Consider the following 21,831-nt stretch of genomic DNA (forward strand, 5'->3'; position numbering starts at 1 on the left):
GAAAGAGTGGTTAGCAGCTTAGCCCTCGGTGAGATTAGAGCTGGGTTGGTCTTCATCCCCGGGGCAAGGTAGCAAGACATCAACAAGGCAACCCATTAGTGAACTCCAAAATTCAGAGGAGCTCTGTTGACGTAGAGCGGGCAGGTCCACATGGGTCGCAGGTTCAGCGCCTTTTTCGACATAGAAGCTGTCTGCAATCGAGGCTACCCCATTATAATTGTTTTCATATGTGCGCATTTAACCGATTCACATTGAGTTTGTGCATCACCTAATTATTATCAGCGCCTGTGCGCTTTTATTATCCTTATTAGGCTTAAGGCAGTGGCCTATGTGCTGGATGAAGGGGCCACTTAACAACAAAGTCACAATTGTTGCCTCGAAACTGGCAAGCTGGTCCCAAATCGAAATGTATGTGCTGAGCGCTGAGTGCTGAGTGCGAGTTGCTCGTGCGAATTTTGAATCTCAGATTGTAATTCGTGGTGGTCATCATCATCTCTGGACATCGATTCCGTTTCGGTTATCGGTTATGGCTTCAGCTACAGCTTCAGCTACAGCTTCAGATTGAGCTTCAGCTTGAGCTTCGGCTTGAGCTGCGTTCTCATCATCATCTGTGGCCGCTTAATTTATGGGCTTAAGTTACGGTACTCGAATTGGGATTTTCGATGCGGGACCTGCCCATTTCATGCTAGTAGACCGTTTAAGTGCCGGCACAGCGAGTATCTCATATGCATACGAGCCATATATATGCTGATCATATTCTTGAGTCCAGAAGTTTGGTCTCGTCTTTGGCTTTCGATATATAATTGGTGTTTGGTTGGTCTTGGTTGGCCCGAGCACATCACAGCACATCACAGCGCACACACATATCCATCCATCCAACCATCCATCCATCCATCCAATTGCAAGGGGGCCCCAATTTGAGTGATAATGATTATGCGTTCCCGTCCACTTCCCATATTCTCGGTTTGATGTTCTGTTCTGTTCTGTGTTATGTTTGGTGTGGTATGGGTGTTATTGTGATTTGTGGTTAGTTGCAGCTTCTGTGCTACGTCGAAGCCAGCTCTACGTTTGACTTAAAGGCTCATTACGATAAAAAAAAAAAAAAACAAAAAAAAAAAAAAACGAGATAAAAAAAATGTTGTTAAACCTTTGGCAGCTGTGGGAAAATTTGCATGTCCATAATTTACAATGCGTTCAATTAAAATTGCAGTTGCTTTGGGGGCCCTTCAGCACAATATTGGACAATATTCACAGGAAATCTTGCGCAATGCCACTAATTAAACCCCGAATAATGAGCTATTTTTGCACTTTTCTTTTCAAATATATAAAATTGCTATATTAAATAAAAATTAAAATTACTATACTAAATTAAAATACATAAAAATAATATATATATATATATATATATATATATATATATATATACATGGAGGTAACACGGTTTTAAATGAGCTTGTGCAAGCATTGTGATTCCCAGCTTTATTTTTATGTCATTTGAAATGAAGGTGAATAGTTTTTTAAAATTAAAAGCAAGATTTAAATTAATTGAACGATTTATTTTGAAATTTAACAACGCCTAAATTTGATTAACTTCTGTTCCATAGCTATGTCTTCAAAATATTGTATTTTCTATTGCTAATTTCTACACGATTTGACAAATCTGGCAAATCTAGCAGGCAACTGCAAAAGCTGATGAGCTAGCCAGAAAAGGCACCCTCCTCTCATATATATATATATATATATATATAGATATATATACACATATATATTTATAATAATTAATTTCTTTGTTCAATAGTTTTAAGAAGTCCACTATTGAATACTTTTTCCTGTGTCCAAACACTTTCTTGACCTACTGTATATAAGGGAATTATATAATAAACAAGTAAAAAACTATTCGAATACTTATTGTCCAAGAATAAATACAAAAATAAAATAACAAGTAAGAATGGTGCAGTCGAGTGAGCTCGACTTCAAAGTGCCCTGAAAAAGTGTTGCACCCAAATGTAAGCAGGTCTGCAAGTGCACCCTTTCCTTAAGAGAGTAAGAAGAAGAAACAAGCAAGAGTCCTGTAGTCGAGTGAGCTCGAAGACGATTTACCCTGAACCCAGTTTTTCAATATATTTTCAGTTTTATTGCAAAATTTCCATTTAAAAGTTTTGCACCAAAATGTGAGCATGTCTGCAAGCGCCCTCTGCCGACAAACACGTGCATATACATAAATACATACATACATATATACGCACAAGCAATCGTAACGGGATAACGGGGCTCTGCGCAATACACACAAAGACATATTGACGCTCGCGTCGATTATCATGCCATCTCTTTCTTACGCATACAGAAAATGCTTGCGGCTGCTGATAGAAATGAGATCAATATGATAAAACAGTTTCGACAATAACTTGGCTCTTTCCTATCCGATCTTGATTCAATTTGTGCAGTTGGTCAATAATATGTATATGCATATTATATATTAAGTTGAAGAATCTGCCTTTAAAATTGTGTCATTTATTGCTATCGGAAATTTTAATGTATCGATAATCGAGAAACGGAGGCAGTTATCGATAAAATAAAGCAAACTTGATCTGCGCCGAGTATACGAAAACAAATATTCCAAATTTAAAGTCTATATTTAAAGTTCTTCTGCCTGTTACATACATTTGCATAAAACCATAAAAACCATTTTTAAAGGGTTCAGGGTATAAAATAATATATAATATGGCCATAAAAATCATAATCATACAAAATTACTTTGATTGACCAATTCAGAAAGGATGGAATATTTTGATGATGGTCAAGAATCAATGCCAAAGATCCGAGGATGAAGAAAAAAGTCATTGAAATCGGAGCAGATCCTCGTATGATTTTGCAAGTCATTCATACTATATATATATATATATATATATATATATATATATATATATATATATATATGATAATCCAAAGATCTGGCACAAGCTACTTAAAGTAGTCGAATATCATTATCATCAGAACCAAATTCTAAACGATTTTTGATAATTGTTAATAACTTTCAATAAATTTTACAATTGTTTTGAGCGGCTATTTCTTGGAAACCTTGTTTAGCTCAAATGTCCTAAATTGTTTTATGCTCGATGTAAGTACATATATTGTTTTATTGCAGCTCTTTATTTTTATTATTATTATTATTTTACCATCTGTTTTACAGCGGTTTTTTTTTCATTGATTTAGCACGGACATACACATCCAACTAATGACCTCTATCGGGCTTTTTTTGAAACTCAGCATAGCAAAGTCGCAATTATGGACTTGAAAGTTGGACGTTAGCCAAGACATATGTAAAGCGCACACTTAACGATTTACTCACTTAACGTGAACGCCGGCCAACCTAAAGTTGTTGAATGAATTTGAACGAAATGTGCCCGCTGTTAGTTAACAGGCTGAAGCAAGCAATTCAAAATACATGCGACTTTCGTGGTGAGCGGACGTGTTCTTTTTTTTTTTGTTTTGTTACTGTTTCCCAAGTACTCACTCGCGACTGAGTACACGCTTAGTGCGCGTCGTAGATTGTTGATATATTGTTGTGAGTACCGCTGGTTGTTGTTGTTGTTGCTTTGGTAATTTCCACACAAACACAGATACACACATACAGTTGGGCAGTAGTAGTGAGACAGAATCGGTGCGCGCGCTAGTGTGTGTGTGTGTGTCTGACTAACTAACTGTTTGTGTGTATCTGCGACTATATCTGCATACGTCCAATCGGCGTATTTTCGTTACGGTGATATTTCTAAATAACCAATTTCTTTCACTTTTTTTTCAAGTACAAAAGTCTTATTAGCAATTGACAACAAGACACGCTAAATTAATAACATTGTGTGTATGTGTGTGTTTGTATTTGTGTGTGTATTTGTATTTGTGTGTGTTGGTGCATGTGTTGTGTAGCCGTGCATCCGTAGCTGCGGCCGTGCTTAAGCAAGAGTTTGAACGGAACGAGACCAAGTTGGACGATTCTTATTGGATTGTTGTGCGATGTGTTGTGGTTGTTGGTATTGTTGTTGTTATAGCTGTCGCTGCTGTTGCGTTTGTTGCCGGTGAATGAACCCAACCGAAACAAGTAAGCATGCTCTAACCGGAAATGAGCGACCAGCAGATACCCTGTTCCCTACACTCCTCCCCTCTTTTCCCTAGCTTAAGAGTGCAAGTGTACACTAATAATAATAGTAATAATATTAATATGAATATAGTATGACTGGCAAAGGGGACAAGGGAACCTAAAGCTTTAATCACTCAACTCACTCAAGCAGCAGTTTCTACTTAGCATACCCTTTTTACCCAATCTGAGTAGAGAGAGGGTATGTGACCACAAAATGGAGGTAGAAATTATTTCTCGAAATATAAACCCAACTGTGCAAAACGGCATAAAGCCTCAAAACAGTAACAGCAACAGCAACAACAACAACAGCAATACCAACGAAAGGGAAGTAAGAAAAAAGAAAAAGGCAATCGAGCAAAAGACGTCCGCCGCTTTTTTATTTAATGCCTTTTCACAGTTGCGTTTTGTTGTTCAACTCGTACAATTGCCGTAAACACAAGTCTGTTTGTATGTGTGCATATGCATATGTGTGCGTGTGTGTGTGTGTGTGTGTGTGTAACAACAAGAGTATAATTTTAATAGTTCTCTGGCTGTCTTTCCAGTTAGATCACGCTGTGGTATGATAATTGTTATCTTATCATTTATTTCGAAATCTGTTGCCTGCCATTGGCAACATTTGCGCAAAAACAACATAAGCCCTAAAAGAGGCAAAACAAAAAAAGTATAAAAAAAGCTGCTCTAGCTGAAAGAGCCCGACGAGCAGATACCCTGTATATACTTATTTTTTTGATGTATAGCCGAACTTCTTCTTTCCCGAGCAAAATCAATCTGAGAAACTAATTCTTGAATTACTTTTATTTTTAACAACATTCGTAACATTTGGCGATTCCAATGTCAGTATTTACTTAAAGTAAATTACCACTTGATTTTTATAGAATAGATAATAAAGCAATTGCTTCCAATACAAAACAACCACTAATAGCAACTTTTCTGCAAAATAATAATAAATAAGAAACATTTAGAGATGATATTATTTCTAAAGTGCTTTCAGCATTAAGCTATAGTAAATTATAGAGTAATATATCTCTAATGATGATAATGACAATTACCACTTATAAGCTAATTTTGACATTGATATTGTCATAAATCATCACAATAACTCGAAATACCCGCAACATACTTTACGAATGTTGAATGTACAGAATGTTGTACAGGAGATTTGGGAGTTTCAGAAGTGCTTGAATGCGTATAGGGTATACAAAACAGCCACATGTTAAATGTGTGTGTGTGTGTGTATCTATGTATGTACATATTTACATGGCTTATATACTCGTGGAGTGCATGCCTGCTACAAAAGCCGCCTCATCCGTGTGCCATACCCGAATGCAAAACCGATACCGGTTTAGCGTCTCGCAGGATTCGCAGCTTGATTCACCAAAGTAGGTGCGCCCCAGATGCTCCCCAGTGCTCTGTTGTTGCTGTTGTTGTTGTTCTCGTTGTTTGTTTTTGCCAGCAATCTACCTTCGAGATTGTGAGAAATTCATGCATATATACATTTCCATATGGGTCTTATTGATTTACACCTGAGCACGTGTGTATATTGACGAGTTATGAGCTCTTGATATGGTCGACATTTATTTTGTCGAAACAGTCTAAAGTGGCAGCACTGACACTTTTTCTGTTGGCTCTGCTTCTGCTGTCTTGCGCAAAAAATGAATTAAATAAGTTGAATGTGCTGACTTGAATAGGAGTTGAAGTCATATGAGAAATGTGTTAACACAGCTTTGCTGAGATACATTTGTAGATACATACAAATGTATCTGGCTGAATGCCCTGATCGAGTTCGAGTGCTAAACGAAATACAGTCGAGTGTCTGTAAAATGATTAAATTACCCGATTCGGTTTATTGCGATGAATTTCATTCTCAAAAAGGTAAAAACATAAAAAGTATTATATAACAAGGATTCTCCACTTGACCAAAAAAATTAGCCAGCAGAACAAAGTGAAAGGCGTGTTTCGAGTGCGAGTTCTCTGGAATGAGACTTGACTGTAATGCCACAAAATGTCAAGGTGAATCTCCTGTGTAATCTAAGTGGTGCACATGTAAGTACATACATACATACATACATATGTATATATTATGTACACAGATACGGCTCGAGTCTCAGCCAAAAAAAAAAAAAATTATGATTTATGGGTAAAGCAGAAACCTTGAACATGGGACTTAAATTTAACTGTATGTATATGTATGAGAATATGTATATATGTATAAGTAATAAAGTTAAATAGAAGTCCGTATGCATGTTTGTATGTATGCATGTATGTATGTATGTGTGTCTGTGTGTAAGTACGTAAATATGACTAAAAGCCAAATGCCGGGAAAGTCACACACAGCGTTTTTGTGTGTGTTTTTGTATTTGTTTTTTTTTTTCTCGCTTTATTTCTGTTGTTTTGTATTCCACCACTGTTCGGCTTTTTGTTACTGTTGAAAATCTTGCACAGCTTGAACGGTACACAAAACAAAAAAAAACAAAAAAACTAAACAAAAAAATGAAATTTTTTTAATTATATGTACACAAAATCAAATTATAACCCGGCTATGTGTGTGTGTGTGTGTGTGAATGCCCTGTGAGTACTCTGTACACACACAAACATAAACTCACATTTTAAAGTGTATAATATGTACACACACACACACACGCACACACACACACACACACACACACACACACACACACACACGCGCACATACACACACACACACATAAGCATAGGCATTATTATTTGGCAGCTGCAATCGCCCAGTATTCGTTTGAGCCGGCACCAAAAGACAGCTAGAGAAAAGCTAGTAAAGAAACATCATGAAAATACAGCCGCGGTCAAAATAAGAGCACTGCACACATAGACTTTGGAAAATGTTTAAGAAAAAAAAGAATGCTTAAAATATAGTTAAGAAATTATGAAATCAATACTGAATATGGGTAAACATTAAAAGTTGACATAGCTATAACATTTATTAGCAAACAAAAATCCAAATCCATAATTTTTATATTTTATTTTTAAATAATTGTTATTTAAATTTATAAATAGTGGAATAATTGTAAAGTTTTCTCAGCTTTGCCTATGACATAATAATATTTCTAAATACTAGACATGATGGGTGGTTAAATTTTACTACGTTTAATATTGGCAAAATAATAGTATTTTCAAATATTTCCAGATTAGAAACCAAATATTTTTTGTATTGAAGAGGTCTCGATATGATCACCATTAAATGAATTAAAATTGTATTAAATGCATTGCAGAAACAGCAGTACTATTTTTTTGACCGCAACTGTATGTGTTACTAGGTATGTATGTATGTACATATATACACAGCAAAAGTTTTGGGAATTATCGTGCACAGTAATACCTAAAAGACCATACATACAAATACATAAATACCTACATATATGCATATGTATGTATGTATGCAGTAAGTACAGTGTAGGAAATGTGGAAATGTTGCCGATGTGGTGAGGCGGGGGAGGGGGGGCACATTATAAAGCTGGGTTAGTAGCTCACCTGTTGATTGCATTGACTGTCTGCTCCGACCGCACAGTGAGTGAAATTTGATATGCACAAAAAACACACACACACACACACAGTGACTTGTCAATTTAACGGTGCTTTTGCAAATGCAATTGCATAAGCCATGATCACGGATAGGGTTTCATCCAAAAAAATAATATAAAAAAAATACATTAAAAAAAAACTGATACACAAACATACAAACACACACACATAGAAGCTGAAAGAGACAAAGTGAACATAAAAGACGTTAACTTTAACCTCTGTCAAAGTTAGTAGTTGGCTAATCAAAAGTGACGCAATGCACACAGCCATCAAGGCTAATTGTATAGATTCATAAATGGCACATTTCGCATATACCTGTGTGTGTGTGTGTGTGTGTGTGTGTATGTATGGACAACAGTTGAGATACTACAAGTATGACGTGACCAGCTTTATGCACACTAATCACTAAAATGCCGCCATTTATGGTGCGGCCGTTAAATCAGTCAATTAAATAGTTGTCGCTCAGGTTGAAGACGCTCTAACTATTTATTCATTTATTTAATGTCAACTCAATTCAGTCGACACAAATAAATAAAAATAAAAAAATAGATTAAATTCAAAGTAAAACTTGATTTTAAATGCAAATTAAATAAAAGTTACACAGATTTATCAGATATCTGTCAGAATCCAAATGCAGAATGGTCCATCAAAAAATCACAATTGAGACGATATAGTTTTAGTTGAACCATTAAAGCCATCTCGCAATACAATTTCCAATTTATCGGCAAATATATATTGATCCATGACTACTTTTGCCAAGTGTACCGCACTCCATAATAAGAAATTGATGCTTAAACCATTACCATACTTGAATCGTCTTGAATCGTCTTTAATCGTTTTTCAAGTCATCATATGCTGATTGCTCATCTCCAAAATGTAAGAAGCATTATAAAACACTTAACCAACAATATTTCTTCTGCAAGAGCAGCAAGCTGCTGTAGCAAATACGAATAAGTTGCAAGAATTCGAATAATTCGAGAATGAGATCAATCAATAAAACTCGTTTATTTTCCTCAATTTTAAAGATATATCGAGTTTCTAGACTTGCAACCTAGATGGATGGGAGGCTCTTAAATCAATTGCGTAAAAATATTATTCAGAAAATCATTTAGCATTTTCAAAAGACAAATTTTCTCACTTACTGAATGAAAGTATTGTATTTTAAATGAAGCTATAGCTAAATCCAGTGAAATCCCATTTGTAACTATAATCTTTTACTTGCGAGATACTTATTCAAATGCAATTGATCCGGTTTCGAAATTGGATTTCGAACTGTTTTCAAATCAGAAGAAAACAAACAACAGAAAAATATAAGCAAAAATGAGTTGGGTGGAATTCAAAATAGATCGGGGTAAACACGTATGTATTACGTGTGAATATGCAAATTGTAGTTCTATCGGGTTTTTAAATAATTCAATTGAACTTAATTGAAGTCAAATGTAACTATATATTATAATTACAATTGTCGGAAAGTCTCGTAGAAAAGCTATGCATTTTGCAGGCACTTTGTATAAAGTGAGTTCTCCACTATTAAATGCGATTTGCATCTTCATTTACTATGTGTATCAAAAGTATATCTTACATATATAGTTGTTATAGTTATATATATATAAGTATATGTATATATATATATATATATGCAGCCCCATAACAGACATTTAGTGGTTCAATCACGGAGGGGCCTATTTAACTAGTGAGCAACATTATCTCTCATCAATGCATTTTACAATTTCTATATATATATATATATATATATGTATATATATATATTTATATAATATATGTGTGTGGCTTAAGAGATTCGATTTTTAGGTCAGCCTGATGCCAGTGGATGACGTAGTCATAAGCAGCAATTAAAGATTCATTCGACTCACTGCAGCACGTATTGTCAATGCGGGGAAGTCAGAGCACATGCAATATATACGAACAGAGTTTGCTCGACTAGCAGATAGCCTGCATTGCAATCATGTCTGATTTGACCACTTTGTAAAGGTTCATTGCAAATGCGTTTACAATCCAAACATTTGCTTGAACTTTCTGAAGTTTTTATTTGTGTCCAGGGGGGGATAAACTATACGCACAAGTTTGCATTATTTGGAAACGTAATTGAAATCAATATCGTATAAAATGGGCCATGTTTGCTACATATAATAACCTATCTAAATATTTTCAATATTGCCTCATTAGGGATGATTAACACCTTGATGAATATTAATAAAAAAATTACTTCGGCTTTTCCCAAGCATCCACAGAATGAGAAGAGTTTTCTGCAGTTGGGAAGCACAACATTTTCATTGATTAATGGTAATCCATAAAGAATATTCAGTTGGCTTCGAATTGGCTTGCCTTTCGTAATTGCGCACAACAATTCGAACTGGATCAGCTCAAGTCTTGATGAATTTCAAGGTTGGTATTTATGGCATGATATAAGCATGAGATGAGCATAACTTGTGTAATCCGAAATATCTATTATAACTTGAGATCAACTAGAAGATACCCTAAACCCAAGTCTTTATATATGTATATATACATCTATATAAGCATAACTTTATTACACCCGATTCGAATCTGCTGCATGGTATCCAAAGAAAATAGAGGAACAAAATCACAAAAATATCTTCGGCATTTCTTACGCATGCTCGTAAATAAAAATGAAAGACAAAAACAAAAAATAAATAAAATAACCACTTGAGCCGGTTGGGTGCTCCAAGTACCAATGAGTAGAACGCGAACAGAGATCAAACAAGATCAAGACAAAGCCAAACACAGCCAGACAGAGACGGCAGATCCAAGGGAGGAAAGAGACAGAGACAGATACAAAGATACTTGAGATACTTGAAAGTGTTGCGCAATTTATTGTGCGTGCGCACTACGAACTTCCAGATTGATTTTCAAAAATATATATACATATATACACACACACAGGCATGTGAATTTATGTTTGTTTGTTTGTTTGTATATATATAAAGTACGCACTTACTAGAAATAATCACGAAGTTTTAACCGACTCCAATTCCAATTTCAATTCCCATTCCAATTTTGAACTCCAGTCACGAGCCTCGATTCGTGGCCTTAAACAAATAATGGATTCTCGTAGTTCCAGCTGAGTTGTGCAAAGTTAATGTGATTAGCGGCGACTGCTGCGACTAATTATACCCTGTAACTGAATGAAACCACACTTTACTTCATTCATATTGTGTCTTTCAAGCTAGTTCAACTATTATATTTCATTTATTTTATTTTTTATTTATTTTTTTAATACTATTAACTATTTGGGAATCGACAGCTTTTTATTATTTAAGTAAGTGTTTTAAGCGAGTCATTATTTTTTGAGTTTTATGCTTCGATATATTTTCTCGCGAAACTCTTCACTTTATTTTATAAACCAAAAGAATTTAATTGAAGATATATTGTGAATACCCCTTTGAGAAATAAGTGGAATATATGATTGAAAACAATCGATGAGATACCACTACTATCTATTGTTCAGGATTGGGGTTTATCTTGGCTCCATATGGAGTTCATGTTCCGCTTGAGGCTTTTTGCAAAATGCAAGCTCGAATCGCATATGAATATTATCGCGTTGTTTGCATTATACGATCAATTATACGGCCATATGTGCACGTATGTATGTATCTACGTACGTATACGGGTTGTACGGGACACGTGTGCGTGTGTGTGTGTGTGTGTGTGTTGACTCTCTATTGAGGTCGATTGTTCATTTATCGTCAATGTCAGTCATCAGTTGGGCTGTTTGTTTGCCATGTGCTTTGTTGCTTTCACATAGAATTCCCTTGCGTGTTTTTTCTTTTTTTTTTCTTTTTTTTTCTGTTTTTTTTTTGTGTTTTGTTTACGTTCATTTACGTAGCGGGCCGTTCATTACAACAGGAACCAATTGCATGCTGCTCGGCCGGAGCTGGGCAAGCTGCCGATTTGCTTCTTTCAAAATGTAGATGTTATGATATCCAAACAGCTGGAATCTCATTTATATATATATATATATATCTTTTTGTTTTGTTTTTGGGCCCTTACAATGGACGATAAATACGCAATTAGAAGCATGTTTATACAAATACACACACGCCACACAATAGATCAAGTTTGTCTAGACTCAATAGATACTTTGCTCGTTCCACGCTTCTTTTTTTTTTTTTGGCAGGAATTTTGGGTCGAACACGCTGCATTAGCCTCACTGCAATCGTCTGCCACAGATACATATCTATACATTGTGTGTGTGTGTGTGTGTGTGTGTATCCTATCTGCAAGATGTCGCATAAATCTTCCCCGGCCATTGACTTGAATGGCGCCATCCTCTGTGCCAAAATGGGAATCTGTCATCATTGCTTAAATTCGAATTAAACAAGTGTAAAAAACCAACGTTCAGCATAAAAATGCGCAAATATAATCGATATTATAGCAATCCGGTAATCCTAGTCCAACTTCGAAAGGAAACTTTGGCCAAACGATTAAAACATAAATGTTAATCATGGAAATTGATGGGTTCATGGAAAAACATTGAGAAACTATAAATTGTTTGGCGATTTGTCGTCGTCGTTCTTAGCCAGTTTATTAGACGGTCCTTTTCAAATTCCCCTCCAAGTTTCGCCCAAGTTGTGGCAACTAGGAACACACATTGCAGTATATCGACGTGTTATCGATTTGGTTGCCCCTCAGTAGGAGTGACCTGTTCCAGTCACTGGCCTTAAGGGTGTCGAAGCAAGTGGATAACATTGTATAATAAATCCACTCTCGCAAAAAAGCCTCTACACGAGCAACTTATAAAGCACATTCTTGCCCCAAAGTTGCTGTAACAAAAAAAAAAAACAAATTAAACTATTCGAAATTAGAAAATTTCAGATTTTATCGATTTTTTTTGTTTGGATTTTATGCGTAAAGCATGTATTTAGTTTGGAGTTGATTACATGGTATTACCAAGTCGAACACTCTCACATATTTTTATTGCATTTTATATCGGGGGGTTTTTTTCGGGGGATGTTAGGCAATAGACGTCGAGCAGGGGTGGATTGCGTGTGGCAAGGGTGGTGAATGTTGACCTCCCGATAGAACCCATTGCCATTTATACCAACTAAAGCGACAACATTTACTGAAGGGTGGCACTTTAATGTGATTTCACAAGGATTTCTCGATTCGATTTCCAAATACATACACAAACACACACATACATATATATATATATATATATATGCATTCTCGTCCCTGAATCGAACATGTTGACAGGAAAAGTTGTAACAAGATGCTATTTCCATACTTGGCAACTGGATTTGAAACAAGTCTCGTTTGGAATTGAAATGATATTTAAAAATTGTGCAACCAAACATGGAAATTAATTATTTTGACGAGTCTCGTTTGGCATTTGTCTAAAGTCCAAAGTCTATCATTGGGCACAACACACTAAACCTTTTCCCTTCTATACCTTTAGCTGTACATCAATTAGCATAGTGGCGAAAGTGTTAATGCATTAATGCATTTTCATGCGAGTTTTCGCGGCTGTCAATTTGCAATCGAATGGCGATTTCATGAGGCAGACACTAAAAGTAGCAGCTACTCGCATCAAGGTGCACCAGATAATTAACTAAACTCGGTCAGATATACATATATATGGAAATATATATGCAATTTGCATGTCAACACAGACATACATGCATATATATATAGGTGTATTTAGCTATACATAGTGGTATATATATTATATAATGCTGTCGCACCCCCTTCAGACAGCCACCCTCAGCAATGAGGGCAATCTGCGCTTTGAACTATTGTCAACTGTGTAGTCAAATATAGGTGAAATATATTGATTTCATTGGTAGCTAGGCGAACATACATACATACATACATATATATATATATATATATATATATATATATATATATATATATATCCAGCTATGTGTGTGCAGCTGTATGTTACAAACATACAGACAAATATCGAAATTCTGCATTCGCTTTTAACCATATGCGCATTTCAATACCGCACAAAAGATACCCGCAAAAGATTAGCTATCAAGTGACCCAAATGGCCCACATATTGCACACAGTCCACAAACGATGGAAAAGCAGACTTCCAGCATAAATCAATAAATCAATAAATGAATGAATGAATGAATGCTTGCAGTTGAAAGAGGGAAAACGCTAAAGGAAATCCAACATTATTTAATCAATATTTATTTGAATTTTTCATTTATTTAAATGAACAGCAAATCAAATGTGAAATGTAACAAATCAAATGCAGATTTCTTTGGCTTATCGTAATCAAATTAGAGATTAAACATTTACTATATTTTCCAATTGGTTTTTCTTTTTTCCAGAAGAAGCAGAAGCAGAAGCAGATGTGAAGCGTAGGTGAACGCTTGAGGCGCGACGTGCAAAAGGGACATAATTTGCAAGTATGAAATATGATGATATATGATATGATATATGATATATGTTATATGATAAATTGGAAATATTAAATATATCATATTTTATAGTAAATTGTTGTTAATCGCTTGTCGTTTAAGATTTCCTCGTGCGGTTCGATTCCAACAATCTCAATGGTGGGCGGATATACCAGATTGACTTCCAGCTCTCTTCCACTCCAATTCCCTTTGTACTCCCCCCTATCCCCCCTTGCCGAGTGCTATAGAAAAACATGTCTGAGACGATTGCCAGCGAACGGAACTGCATCGCAACAATTGGCACTGTAAACGATACCGCTGACGCTATCCAAGATATTGTGGATTCCAGCATTTTGGATGCGAAGTGTGCCAAACGCAAACTATTCACCAATTACACTGTAGACGATGAGACGCTAAAAATAGTTGAACCAAACGATAGCCCAAATAATACAACCCATACCCATACCATATCCGGTAAGATCAACGACAACGAGGATCACAAGGAGGCTGGCAATCGAGTGAAAAAGTGCGTCACATTCAATCCGGATGATGAGAAAATACGCAAGTTTACCACCGGTGAGCCGATCGTTGACCAACAGAACCCCTTCAAGAGCACTCATCTGGCTGGCAGGGATCAGAAAAAGAAACCGCCGCCGGTGCCAACGAAACGCTCCACGTTGAGCGTGCGGAAAACTGTGACGCAACAGTTGCGTGAACGGGAACGCGAACGCGAAAAGGAAAAGGAGCGCCAAAACGAGGAGAGGCATCAACGAGAGAAGGAGCGCGAACAGCAGCGGAACGAATCGAATGCTCGCAAAAAGAATAGCAATAAACTGAGTCCAAGTGCCGATGAGTTCATCACAACCGAGGAGGTCCTCAAGCAATCCAAATATGTTAAAACCTACATCAAGAATCCCGATGAATACTTTGTCTACGATCCCACGGTGCTGGCACGCCTAAAGTTCGAGGAGTTGCGCGACATTGCAAAGCACGCCAAAATACCCAAGCGAAAGCAAACGTTGGCCGCACAATCGCCACATCGATCGAGGGACGATAAGCTTAAGCAAGCTAAGCAACCAGAGGCTATCAACAACAACAGCAGCAACAGCAAACCCAAAACACCCACATTTAAGAAGTGCTCAAAACCAAATTATCCCGAATTGGCCAATTTAAAGATTCGAACGGGCAGCGAATCAAACGGCGTCTACTTCAATCCCGCCGAGGTCACCAAAAATGCCAAAAAGTTTGACGAGCGCGTCAAAAAGCTGCAAATTAGCTCCGACGACGACATCGACGACATTGACGGGCCGCTCACAAAGAGCGACTCCAGCGACGAGCTAAACCAAGCCAACCAATCCAATCAGCCAGCAGCTCCAATCACCGACGCAAGTGCTGCGAGCATGTCGGGCCACGGCACCAAAGTGGCCACGTTCACCAACACCATCAGCTCCGAGGAGTTCCAGGCATATCTCAAACGCAAGGGCCTCACGCTGATGCCCAAGCGTGATGTGCATGTCATGCCAACGCCCACGCCCACGGTGACGCCCACTTCGACGCCAATAGCGACGCCAACACGTCCGAGCAGCACATCGCAAACGGCCGAGGAGCGACGCCAACAGGTCGCCGAATCTTTGGCCACACTGCGCAAGAGCAATACCAAAAAGATATCGGTGCTGCAGCGTCTCTCGAACAGTTTGTTTGCGACGCGCCGAAGGACCACGCCCAAGGACACTGTGCCGCTGCCGCGTAACGTTTACGGCGGCGACAGCGATGACTATCGCAAATATAATACGGCCAACGAGATGCGACGCATTCTGCTCGATGGCCAGGCGAATGGACTCAATGCAAAAATGAATGGAGTGCAGCCGCAGCCGCCGGCACAGGCACAGGCACAGCAACAGCCACAACCCCAACCACGTCTGCGAGAGAATGCGCCGCCGATGCAGCGCAGCATCGAACGGCAGAGCCTCATACCCAGACGCGTCTCGCCTGAGAGCAATGTGGGCGGCCGGTTTAACAGATCTGTGTCCATGGATCGCAATCAAATCAAGCTGCACAGCCAGCGGAATCAGCCAAACCAGCTGCGCGATCAATATCCCAATGCCACATCGACGCCAGTGCGCAATGCTTGCGAGAAGCAGCACCAGCAGCAGCAGCAGCAGCAGACGGATGCTGCCATCAGTCATCAGAATGAGTGGGAGCAGCTGCGCACCATTAAGGAAGTGACCGATAGACAGCTGTACCACAAAGTGTTGCAGCAACAACAGCAGCAACAGCAACAGCAGCAGCAGTTGCCACATCCGCCACAGAGCGAGGAGAACATCTACGAGCATCTTCAGTCGCAACAGCAACTGATGCAGCCGTATTTTGTGCGCGGCTCGCAGCAGCGCAACACCTTCTCCGGGATCAGTGCCCGGAATCGCCAGATAATGATACTCGATGGCAATCCAATGCCGATGGCCAGTAATCAACAGCAGCAGCAGCATCAACAGTTGGCGCAGCCGCAGCTACAGCTGCAATCGGCGCCGCCGGCACGCTGCCAGAGCGTTCTCGATGAGATGATCACGCCCAGCAACCGATCGGTGCGACGGGGCTATGAGAGCGAGAACGAGACGCCAGTGATACTGCGGCGCAAGGAGTCGAAGGAGGCATCACGTCGCATCGGTGGTCTGCTGACCCGCGACGAGATACTGGAGAGGGTGAAAGAGTTTTGCCGCAAATCAATCAATCGCACGCCGCTGCCCGCTGCCGCCAGCAAGATGCAGCCCATCTACGAGCAGCGTAACAACAACCACAACAACAACAACGGCAACAACAGCAGCAGCGGCGACAACTGCGCTGATATATCGCCGGTATCGTATGCCTCCGTTGAGGCGCACAAGCGCCATGGGCCGCAGGTGGTGCGAGCCCGGCCGCAGGTGCCACAGCGTGTGCAGAGCCTGCCGCGTGGCGGCATCTTTCCACGAGGCGAACCGATCTCGTCGTCGCCCATCTATGCGCACGTGAACAAGCGCAACAGCCTGCTCTCCAACGACTCGACGGAGAAGTATTTGTCCAGTCAGCAGCTGCCACAAGTGGTGGCACAGCGCTCGCTGCTAACGCTGACGCCAACCGAATACGTGCTCATCCAGACGGAGGATGGCCTGCAGGCGGCCAAGCTAATTGACCATCATCACTACAACAATAACAACAACAGCAGCAGCAACAACAGTCTCTATGTGCACCAGCAGCAGCAGCAGCAGCCACAATATATTCAGGGCTATGTGCGCATTGAGGAGCTGCACAATGGCCGATCCACGCCACTAATCCTCGATTGTGGCGGGCAGCGAACGAGTCAGGTTTACTGGACTGGGCCAGAGCAGCAGTCCCTGCAGCAGCCGTCCCATCCCAATCAGATGTCAGTGCAGAAGAGTTCGCAACGCAACTTGGAGCGCATGTATCCATTACCAGCGCCCAGATACCACATGCCCACAAGTTATGTCATTGCGAATCCAATTGGGTTGCCGCCAGGCAGAAGCGTTGCGCCGGATGGCAACAGGCGGCGGATTGGGAGTGCAGCACTCGATTGGGAGTGCAGCTCCGAGGCGGGCGAGATACGTCGCATCATGGAGAAATCATTATAAGGTATTTATTAACAAAAAAAACGTGTTTAAATTGTTGCAATTTTCTCAATTCGCAATTCGAATGCTCATCGAAGCGTTATATTTTTCAAATTTTCACATTTATACTTGCGCCAGCAAATGATGTGTGGTATTTCATTTTTATCGATATGCCCTCCATTTTGATCTAGTATTTTTTAAGTATAAAAGTGTGCCCAAATATACTTGCATCGATTTTATCGGTATCGATATCCAAGAGAAGACTGCATATGTTCGTATCGATGTGTGTGTAGTCGCAGAACACACAAAGGTTGAAGTTTCGAGTTAAATTGCGACGTTTGCTTGTTTCTGCGCCAGTTTTTATCTACAATTGTCGCAGTTCAACAATTGTTTGACAACGATTGCCAAGATAGAGCAGATACAAATCTGACTAGTAACAGTAAATATTTATATCTAACTTAATATAAACCGTTGCTGACTATTATACATATATGGGTATGTGTGTGTGTGTGTGCGCACTTTGTTTTTGAACTGGGTTGATAAGTGTTGGGTCAACAACAAACGAATATGTTTATATTTATACATATATGTATATAAACAACAAATTTGTTGTTCAACAAAAATTAATTTCAGCTATAAATGAACTGACTACACGCAAATATATCGAATATATTCCCGGGCAGACGTCTGTACATAGGTCGACATACACACATGCAAATTGTTGCATGCATGTACACACATATATACACGCATATGTGCATGTGCATGCGTATGCATGTGAAAGTGTACAATATAAAATACACTTCAAACACATAAATTATCGATTACAGAAAGCCCATGGGGTGGGGGGTGGCTTAAAGAAAGATGAAAAGAGAGAGAGAGAGGATGAGAAGGAGAAATACTAATTTGGCAACACTCTCGAGCAAGAAAATATGACCATCCAAGGCCAGGAGAGCATAACCGATTTATAATACACTGTGCAGAGATACAAATCATCTGATCGCAATTTCTTTTTATGTATTTTTGCTGAAAATATATATTCTCATACATGTAAATAGATTCGCAACGTTTTTGTTTTTGTTTCTGTTTCTGTTTGTGTTGCGCTGTTCTAGATACGAAATACGAAAATAAAACATATATTGTGTTGCATGCATTTGCAGAGAAGGAGGCCAACAGCCCAGGCAGACGGACGGACGCGCATCATGGATGTGGAGCATGAGCAGCAGAGCAGTGCCACTGCTGGCGGAAACGAAGGCAAGGCGGAGGAGTCGCTTGGCATCAGCACATCCTCGTCGTGGACAATATTAGCAACAGACAGAGTCGAGACACTTGACAACACCACAGACAACGAGCAGAGGAAAGGACAACGACAGCCGGAGAGGGGCGACCATCAGCAGAGTGATAGCAACGAGCATACAAACGAACGGTAAGCATAACATAATCGACTCAGATGGAGAGGGTAACCAAGTCCTTTGATATCCTTACATATGCAGGCTCGTCGATGATTTGGATGGGCAGACCGAGGACGTCTCCGATGGTATATCGATAATCAGCGACTGCGAAAGCACCGGCCGCATCTCCCCGCATCCCTTTCTGCGCGAACTGAATATAAAATTTGAATTGGGCGACGAACTGCCTCCTTCCATCCGTAATCTGTCCGAGCACGGCGGTGCTCAACAGGTGCGCGAGCGACAAATCACTGCATCTGAGCTGGATGGCGTCGCTCAGCCACAAACGGCGCTGAGTCACAAATCGCATCCAGACAGCGAGCTAACCAATCCCAAAATACTCGTCGGCTATCGGCTGCCGAAACTGGTTGAGAACGGATTGACGGCCGTATTCTATGTGGGTGCCACTCTAGCCATACTGGCGTTTATTGGCCGCCTCCGTAATCCCGAGTGGAAGGTGCTTGGCGGCGACGGTGCCGGTGGCGGCGACAACGCGCTTGAGCAGCGCCTGGTTGAGCTAGAACTGCAGACTAATCTGATGCGTGCCGAAATCGATATCATGTCCAAACAGCTGCTCTACCTCAACAGTCTGACTCCGGGACAGTCGCAGTCGCCATCAAAATCAGACTCACAATCAAAATATCAGCAACGCAAGGCGGTAAAATTTGGTGCCTGGACAGGCAATGGCAACAGTATGGATGCTGTGGAGATTACAAAGGACGATCTAAAGCGACCATACAAGTGTCCAGATGGCAAATATGTGGAAATCGCCGCCATGTGCATAGAAAAGGAACCGCATGCCGAATCTCTTGCAGACGAGATTGGTAATGTGGTCAATGATGTGCTGCAGCAATCTCAAGCTTTTCACAACTTTGAAAAGGTCACCGAGCGGCTAGACACAATCGCCGGCATAACGGGCGATACACCCAATACTTTTCAAGAGCTTGGCGGCGAAGAGGTGCGAACACCACCACCACCACCGCCATCGGACCCAAAACACTACGTGCCAGTTGAATCCAAGGAGCGATACAGAAAAAAACACACTCACAAGCTGAAGAATGACGGGGACCAGCAGCAGCAGCAGTCCAAAGAGTACCTGGACCAGAGGAGCAAGAAATACGATTCGAAGGAGCGCTACACAAAGCATTACGCAAAGCGTCATCACCGGCAGGACGATGATAGTGGCAGCGGCGAGTGGCACGAACGGAGGATGCAACATCGTGAGCACTCACGAACGCAGCACGAACAGAGACGCAACAATAATTGGTATATTGAGAGGGGCGACAGTCGCGAACAGAAACGATCCGGCCAAATGCGCCGCTGAGGGTGTGCTTAATCCTAAGGATGAGGGCTTGGGAGGGGGAGGGGTGACAGACTGTTGGAACAGGAATTGGAATTTGACTGGGTATTTTGGTTTTTGGGCTCCTCGTGCGCACACACAATAATCCCAAAACAATAATATTAGGCTCCTGGATTCTTGTGTATTTGTTGGTACTAATACTAAAATAATATATATATATATATAACTATATATATATGTCACTATAATATGTATATGTAAATGTACGTGCATAAGTGTAAATATGTGCTTCATGTACTTGTTTTATCTAAAGGGATAAAAATGCTATTTTATTCAAGTACATTTATAACTACAAAATAAAAGAAAGCTAAGATGTTCGAAAAGTGAATGTATTCGGGTAACTCCTTGAGATCCTTAAATTTATGCTTTCCTAAATATGAAAGAAAGAGAGACTATTCCTTTATGGGGTATGTCGATCTCTCTTGCAGACTTCTATAGCTTTCGCTAAATAAAATATAAATATTTGTGATATATACACCTATTTCATTTTTTTTTTTAGACCTTAACCATAAATTATTGTAGCCATAGATATTCCTTGCAAGCCAATTCATATAAATATTTTTGTATGCATGTAATTCCTTATATATACATATATATATCTACACACATATATGTACGTAGCTATATATTACGATAGATAAATAAATAAACCTTCCCAAAAACGCAATCAATTGAATTCTTCGCTTCAAATTTGTAGCTAATCCAATAATATTGGAGAGTCGGGGGAAAAAAGTCCCAGCACTTGTTGATTGATTCAAACTTCGAAACAAAAAGTATTGAATACTTTGGAAACTCCCGAAAATTGGCAAAAAGTACTTTCTTTTTGAATTCACTTTAGCTTCCAGAAGTGCAATTGAAAATTTTGAAAATTTAGCCTAAGGAAAAATCCTATAGATATACCAATTAGAAATTTAAATTAAAACTCAAATGCTCTAAAATGACCAGAAAAGTTTTGTTGTATTTGAAACAATTTTGCTTAACGTTCAGTCAGTTAGAGAAATGATTAGTCAAAATATATATACAAATTTTTTTGCGAAAGTTGCCAAATTTGAGCAGGGAAAAATCTTGTTGATGTCGCTGTGTCCTACGCTTTTATTACTATCGCTGGGAGCTTTTGCGTATATGCGTATGCAAGCTTAGTTGTGTGTGTACAATGAAAGCACACGTTATTTTGATGGTAAACATATATATGTAGGTATGTATGTATGTGTGTATTTAGCTGTCGTAGCTGTCAAGAGAATGAAAGCACGAGAAAGCAAGAGAAAGATAAAATACGACAGCTATGAAAACAAAAAAAAAGGGGGAAAAAGCTCTTCCGCTAGTTCGTGAATACAACGAG

At 39.5% G+C, this 21,831-nt stretch overlaps 1 protein-coding gene across 2 annotated transcripts; it reads left to right on the forward strand.

Annotated features, from left to right (window-relative positions):
- Positions 1–3,487: 3,487 nt before the first annotated feature.
- Positions 3,488–21,067, forward strand: LOC6564743 (probable serine/threonine-protein kinase yakA). 2 transcript variants are annotated; one of them, XM_001991209.2, is made up of 4 exons: positions 3,488–3,565; positions 14,017–14,094; positions 14,209–17,709; positions 18,845–18,907. In XM_001991209.2, the coding sequence occupies exon 3, from the start codon at positions 14,340–14,342 to the stop codon at positions 17,706–17,708; it is 3,369 nt and encodes a 1,122-aa protein (XP_001991245.1). In that variant the 5' UTR covers positions 3,488–3,565; positions 14,017–14,094; positions 14,209–14,339; the 3' UTR covers position 17,709; positions 18,845–18,907. The 2 variants fall into 2 exon arrangements, with proteins under 2 accessions (XP_001991245.1, XP_001991244.2); XM_001991208.3 differs by lacking the exons at positions 3,488–3,565; positions 14,017–14,094 and adding an exon at positions 19,178–21,067 and having other exon boundaries at positions 17,488–17,709; positions 18,845–19,110.
- Positions 21,068–21,831: the final 764 nt, after the last annotated feature.

The sequence above is a fragment of the Drosophila grimshawi genome, unplaced genomic scaffold (assembly GCF_018153295.1).
Source record: "Drosophila grimshawi isolate 15287-2541.00 unplaced genomic scaffold, ASM1815329v1 contig_848, whole genome shotgun sequence".
In the NCBI taxonomy this organism is placed as follows: Eukaryota; Metazoa; Arthropoda; class Insecta; order Diptera; family Drosophilidae; genus Drosophila; species Drosophila grimshawi.

Excerpts from the sequence above, each read along its gene's own strand:
- LOC6564743 (XM_001991209.2), top strand. The coding sequence starts at position 14,340 with ATGTCTGAGACGATTGCCAGCGAACGGAACTGCATCGCAACAATTGGC.